The 7500-nt window shown below is 34.8% G+C and overlaps 1 protein-coding gene across 2 annotated transcripts in view; it reads right to left on the reverse strand.

The window, feature by feature from the left end:
* The window catches only part of LOC144960180 (uncharacterized), a 63226-nt gene that overhangs the window by 28873 nt on the left and 26853 nt on the right, over positions 1 to 7500 (reverse strand). For both annotated transcript variants that reach the window (XM_078893202.1, XM_078893203.1), the window contains exons 5-7: positions 6435 to 6535; positions 4973 to 5141; positions 1898 to 2035 (exon numbers count right to left, since the gene is read on the reverse strand). In XM_078893202.1, coding sequence (XP_078749328.1) covers positions 1898 to 2035; positions 4973 to 5141; positions 6435 to 6535 — 408 coding nt within the window. The remainder of the gene's footprint in view (positions 1 to 1897; positions 2036 to 4972; positions 5142 to 6434; positions 6536 to 7500) is intronic.

Raw genomic sequence — 7500 nt, forward strand, 5'->3', positions numbered from 1 at the left:
CAGCGGTTGGGAACACATCCGGAATTCCAAAACGAAAGAGTGTAAGAATCGTATATTATTCCACCCTTCCACTGGAAAACCCTATCTTTTATAAGTAAATACGCAAATAATGATTTGAACGAGATGCAGAATATTTCCGCTAAATTTATTGGTTTAAAATAAAAGACAGCTGATTGGTTATTTAAAATAATCTTTTGATGTGTATGAATACTAATTGTTTTTATTTGGGTCAAAGGTTTCAAACTAGCAGACGAAGAAAAAACCTGTTTCAGAATGGCGAATCATTTGGAAGGGATCGACACTGAGAATATTTTGAGTAATACTCAAAACCAAACGATAGAACAGTAAGGCCAAAGAAATTCTTAAATCAGACCGAAAACAGAAACTTTGAGTCAATCAATTCAGTACAGCTGCTCAAGAAATTCGTTAGCAAAAGACTAACGAAGTCCAGAGATCCCGATTGGCCCCTGTACGCTCTATCTCAGGTGTATATTAAAAATTACCTGTCACAAAAACACATCAAGCCTTCAACACTATGAGACTCAAATTGATTTGCATAACATAGTAACATAAGTTCTATTCAAAACGCGAATTTAAAAAACCAACATATCATTATGTCAAATGATGACAACCATACAATCACAGTATGACACAACTTCAAAACATATTATTGGTTATGAAATATAACTTTGAAAATTACTTTGAGGGGTGGAATAAAGGTATTTTTTTCTCGGGTTTGGATTATTAAATTCGGTTTTTTAAATCGCTGAATAGTTGCGATAAAAATAATTCGTTTAATAAATCCAAATCCGTGAAAGAATGCTATACTAAAATATGTCTTTATTAAACGCGATATCATATTAACCTTTTTACAGTTTTGGTTATTGGTTGAAGACATAACGGGACATAACGTGTTCGTTTGTTTTGGTGGAGATGGTCTTACATTGAAGCTAATCTATTTAAGTACATAATACTTAACACTCCACAGCTCCCAGCAGCCGTTCAATATTCGTTTTGACTTATATTTCCCGAAATTTAATAGCATCTGTTCTAAAATTAAATTGAATTGAGCTTTTATATAGTGCAACCTATCCATTAAATTTTGTACTCAAAGTGATTTGCAAAGGGCCGCCAACCACAGCAACACAAGTTCGGTGCCGAGAGTTTCTGCCAAGATGAGTCATTTTAATCAATCTTTATTTGAAGGAAAGAATTTTAGGGCCAAACTTTTGAATGCATGTTATTCCGAGAACGTCTGAATAAGAGACGGAGGCTAAGTTTATGCGCCAAAATCAAATAAAACATGGTACGCACAGCTCGTATGTAGACTTTAGAGTTTTGATCCGCCGAACGTGATAATCGGGACTTCAGAGTTTTGGTCCGACGACCATCGTTATTCGAATCCAAAATCCTTGGACGTTTGTAAGCAAAAAGCCTTTCATAGGACAAATAATGAGTGGGTTACACTTTGAATCATACGGTGGTATATTTATTTTAGTAGCAGGGTGTATAGGCAGATTATTAGGACAACCAGCGGGACGTAAAAGAGCGAGGATTGGTGATCTTTAATGACGATCAGCATACATTTAGACTAGAAAATAAGATGCCACCATTCTGAAACCAGAAGATCAAATACCAAAGTACTCCGGAAGAGCGGTTTTACACTTTCAATGAGATTTGAACAAGTTATTTGACATTACCCTTCTGTTTCCTTTTACGTCTAAAGAATCTGCCTTAACAGCCTGCTTCTAAAACAGTCTTGCCACCTTTTGATTCAATTTGTAATCTATTTATTATTAGTCCTCCGAAGAACTGGTTACATAAATCCTTCCAAGGAGTAAGGAACCGGAGGAGTAGAAGCTGTGGTGTCACTACTTCTCATCCCAATTCGACTTACGGTGAAGGCAATCTTTGCCGGTCCATCCTATCTGGCAACCGTAATCACACGTCGCTTCCTCGGAGTAAGGCGTACACTCCTGTCCATGACAATGGCACGGACGGTCGCAGATAGGTCCATGCCAACCTGGTTCGCACCCTGTGATAATAGATATAGAAATAGTAAAATTGATGTCATTCGGCTCTTTGGTAATATCTATAGACCAGATTAGGTGATTAGTTCTCCTATATATTTAAGATAAACCATCGATATTATAACGTGTGCTTAGTTTAGTAATCAACGACTTTGTTTACTGAACTGTCCTGTCCGTATCTTTGTTATTCAAGGAGTTAAAGGTCAAAGGCTGTGATTATGTACCCTTCAATAACGGGAATGACTTTTTTTTATATACATTTAGCATTTATATAGAGCAATGCCCTTTATAAGAGGTTTCCAGTTAAAGGTGACAATTAACACGAAATATGAGACATGGCACCTTCAGGACGATTTTACAAGACTCGAAAGAGCTCACACACACACACACACACACACACACACACACACATTATATATATATATATAAATATATATATATATATATATATATATATATATATATATATATATATATATATATATATATATATATATATATATATATATATATATATAATATGGCTATGTTAGACACTCAAAAAAGCGTGGTTACTTTGCGTAGTCTGGTTGAATAGCAGCTAAAAATCTAGATTGTGGAAGAAGAAAAAAAGAGATTTGTGTTTTATTTGATGGATTAGACCACGCCGAGATTAACTCCCGAATAGCGTAAATGGCGATGGGGATGCTTGAATCCGGTGAAACAGTCGCAAATGTTGCAAATCATTTCAACGTACACAGAAACACTATATCTAATTTTCGTGGGCGTTTCAACACGACTGGTACAACAGTTGATGCGCCACGGACAAATGGACCACGAGTACATTTCACTCACACATGTACGAGATCGGTTCGTAGATGCAGAATGGATTTTTCGAGGTGCATTCCTGGATTGTGAAACATTTCTGGTCAAACGATCAGAAACAGACTGAGATAAAATAATCTGAGACCACAGAGACCAGCAATTTGACCAATTTTAACCCTGATCCACCAGCAACAATACGATTTGGCAAATACAATAAGTGTCCAAAGTCTTCGCCATCTCAAGTCTCCCACTCCTTCCCTTATTTTATTGACCAAATCGGTGGACATTTTACATAATACTTTGCATACAAATGATTCATATTACTAGAAAACTTTGAATTATGATTATGCATCGATCGTTCATTTCTCTCTGTTGAGGTTGACAGGCATTGACACACCAACCAAATCCATACTTCTTCACAACTGAATTCAATCTCTATTTTTTTTCAAAACAAATAAAGTTTTATTATGTTATTTTAGCTTAATAAGAGTGGGGAAAAGAATCTATATTATAATATTCACAATCAAAAACAATATTTACATTTCAAGTTAAGGAGCATGCTTCGGAAGACTTGGAGAATAATAATAATAATAATAATAATAATAATAATAATAATAATAATAATAATAATAATAATAATAATAATAATAATAATAATAATAATAATAATAATAATAATAATAATAATAATAGATCTTTATTGTCCATAAATATGGCAATTTGTCATTTAGTTACACTTGTTATAATGTTAAACGATAACTAAGATTGAACAGATATTTCACTCCTACTTATTTTCTCTCTCTCTCTCTCTCTCTCTCTCTCTCTCTCTCTCTCTCTCTCTCTCTCTCTTTCTTTCTTTCTTTCACACGTGCGATATACACAACATAAACATATTCATTTCGTTTTCAATTTGTTACGATTGTGGCAATTCGACACCAAAAATTATCATCATTATCAATTGGTCAGTTAATCTTACATTAAATAAATTAATCAGTTAATCAGTCAACGAATCAATCCTTGGTTTTTCTGTACCATATGAAATATTCAAAATTTTTATTGCTGATGGAAGTGTGTTAAAGAGGCAAAGGCAACTTGGGACAGTGTATAAAAACATTTTTTTTAAAATCACAGATCAGAAAGCTAGTTTTTCTATCACAGGTATTTATCCTTGATAACACCAAGTGTAAAAGGCACCTAAAACTGCACTGAAGACATTCGGATGCCTTTGAAAATCTCAATTTATAGTAGAATTAGACTCTTGACGCCGTTAGTCAGATAACCTAACAATTTTTTTCCTTTCAAAGACTTTGAGATAGAAATATCTATTTGAAACTTCAAAAATAATTATGAGCATTGCGTTTTCTCATTTTTATTGTCCAGTTTAACACATTTAATCATCTCTTTTCCCATTTCAATGCGAATGCCCCGTGTCTCCCCAAGCTGTCCCAAATCTCCCTGGGTCATGTTCCAAATATCTCTGACCTGTACTAAATCTCCCATTTAAAAAATCAATTACATCGATAAAACTAAAAATTATTTCCTTTAAAATTCGTAATTTTTACACATGCACGATTCAATACACTTGATATAAACATTTAAAAAAAAAAAAAAGAAAAAAATGCTTTTAAACTAAAGGTTTGGATATTTCCAAAGTTACAAGTGGATTATTGTCCCGTGTTTCTTATATTGTACGGTAGAACACAGAGCCTTCATATGAATCAGATGTCCTGATCATTGAGGGGTAGAACACAGAGCCTTCATATGAATCAGTTGTGCTGAGCATTGAGTGGTAGAACACAGAGCCTTCATATGAATCAGTTGTGCTGATCATTGAGATGGAGGACACAGAGCGTACACATGATTCAATTGTGCTGCTCAATGAGAAGGAAAAGACAAAGACTACATATGAATCAGTTGTTCTGATCACGGAGAGAGAAAGAAAGAAAGAGAGAGAGAGAGAGAGAGAGAGAGAGAGAGAGAGAGAGAGGGAGAGAGAGAGAGGGAGAGAGAGATTCTGCTCAATGAGAGGGATAACACGTAGTTTACATAGAGTCAATTGCTGCTCTTTAAACATTAATACATTGTTTAGTCTTACCTATGTGAGAAAATGGGAGTTTGCAATGTTTTTGTATACTTACTGAGTGGTTTTTCACAAATATAGTAGGTTTCAAAAGAAGTCCCGTCTTCAAAATAAATTTTACTATTCGAGAAACCTCCTCTTGATTTTGAATATAAATATCCATGTTTCTGTAATCGAGGCACGTCATAGAAAGAGTCGAACTTCATATTGGTTGGCACGTAATCAACCTGAAAAATAATGCAAAAGAAAAAAATAACAAATCAATTTAAAATCATAGACTATGAGACAGAATCGACATCGTTGTTCAGGGTGATGGGAGTGTGAGTAAAGTGACCGGATGGTTAAAGCATTGCGCAATGTGCAGGGATGTCCTGGGTTAGGCATTTCTCTTCAGATCACATTGTTTTTTTTTTCTTTAATCAAGGCTAACCCCCAATTTGCTCACTCGAACGCATCATGGAATAGTTAGGAGATGGCATCTCAAAATCCCACGCAAAGATATATTTTCTTTAATTTGCGTGGCTATTTTTGAGAGAGAAGAATAAGTTTGATTTTCCTGAAATGTTATAAATTGAAACAAAAATAAATGCATTCTCTTAATACAGGTCTTATCGTCGATAGAATGTTTTAGTAAAACACTCATAAGTTCTACACACCTGCTCAATCGTACCAGCACAGAAAACTATGGGTAACCTTTAACGTTTATAGATTGTATGCGCTTGGCATAGGAGTTCACAACATTGCCATCCGGAAGTATAACGGACCAACACACAAACTCTGTGTAACCATGAACTTTTATAGTCTGGTTAATACAGTTTAGTGAGAACAACTCACAAACGCGGATGGCAAAAACAATAACAAAGGCCTGAGTGACGTCATCTGCATTCTATTTATAGTCTTATTAGACGACACCAGTGAGAACAAATCTACCGGCTCTCGGACAATCATCATAATGTAAACAAATGCAGTGATTGGTAAACATAGCGAACTACACAAGTTTAATTACTCTCGATGGTATTTAAGTTTACCCGCTGTTCTTCTGCTTGATCAATAGAACGAATAAAAGCGTGTGGTAACTAGTCACCTATTTATTTTGGTGGTCTAAAAACAGTAACAATGGTCAATGGGTTGTTGATTTCAATCACGTTATTGTTTATAAACAACCAATTATGTTTGTCCGAGCACGTGTGAAGGTGTGTCATAAATTCCATATTGTGGTTGGTCAAAAATCTACTGATTAATTCTATCAATCAGATTATAAATGTTAAAGGTTCTACGTAATTTTGAGTGTTGGTATGTTTACTTTGGCTTGCGGATGTGTGAGTATTTTACATAAACGTATAGCATCAATGAGTAAAATACTCACAACATCCGCCAGACGGAATAACTTACCTGGAATGTTTAGAGTCTGATTGATATCATTCATTGAGAACTAATCACCAAAATGGCTACTTACAAATAAAAACAAGGAGCTGACTGTCGTCAATTTCGTTCCATTGTCAACGAGCTTCGTTGCTTACCTCTTTCGCTCCATCCTTGGTCAGCCATGAAACGACGCCATTACGTTTTTGAACAGCAAGCCAGACATTGCCGTAGAGACCAATGTGCTTCAATACAAACTCTGGTTGATGAAATCACACAAACCATATTTATGTCCCACCATAGATAACACAGGACTAGATACGACAACAGGTAGGAAAACGTCATCAAAAGTGGCTAGTGAGAGGTCGAGCGCCGCCATTTTCTTTTTTATGCAACCAGGGACGCTGTGCGATTTAATCTCTATATGAATGACTTTGACTGAGTTCGATTAACCTTGATTTGTGGACGGAAAATAGAAAAAAGGCCAGGTTTATAATGATAAACCAAATTAGACATATTAAACTGCACTTTTACTTGTACATCTTAGACGTGGCTCCAATTATCGGGTTTATATTAATAACTTTTAAAAATATTACGAATAATTTATAACTCTCTTATTTGTGGGGCGATTTTGTCATTCGTGGTATCAATTTTATTGTAATAAAGAGATAGGATCTTCAGACTTATTTTTTCTGATGCGGAATTATTACTTTGTAATTTTAGCACTAAGAAAAGTAGTTGGTAAATAAATTTGGTACACCTCTTTGATCTACCGCCACCGTCCATTCGTGTAGAATTGTGAATCAAGCGTCTCAAAGTCTTCGACCAATCACAGGCTATCTATCCAGCTGGCCGAAAGAAAGACGCTTCTCACCGTCGATTTATTACGCTATTGCTACGCAAGGAATATAATACCTTTTTGAGTAGGCCTAAAAGCTAAAATCTAGAAGTAAAAAATATAATTCTGAGGAATTTAAAAGTTTGTTGAAATCAGCTTGAAAAAAGAAGAACATTGGTCCTTATTTCAGAAAAATCGGTTGAAAACCAACTGTTTTACGAATGAAATTGATTTTAAAAATTGCTTTTGTCTATTTCAGCTTTTTTAGCAACTTTTTTATTTATCTGCCGGTTTTCTTGATTTTTATATCATTCTTTATATCTCAATGAGACGAGATCAGTGTTTGTTTCAAATGTAACTAGAACATAATTTGGCTTTTTTACCTA

The sequence above is a fragment of the Berghia stephanieae genome, chromosome 14 (assembly GCF_034508935.2).
Source record: "Berghia stephanieae isolate SIO BIC M18660-M18661 chromosome 14, UCSD_Bste_1.3, whole genome shotgun sequence".
NCBI classification, from domain to species: Eukaryota; Metazoa; Mollusca; class Gastropoda; order Nudibranchia; family Aeolidiidae; genus Berghia; species Berghia stephanieae.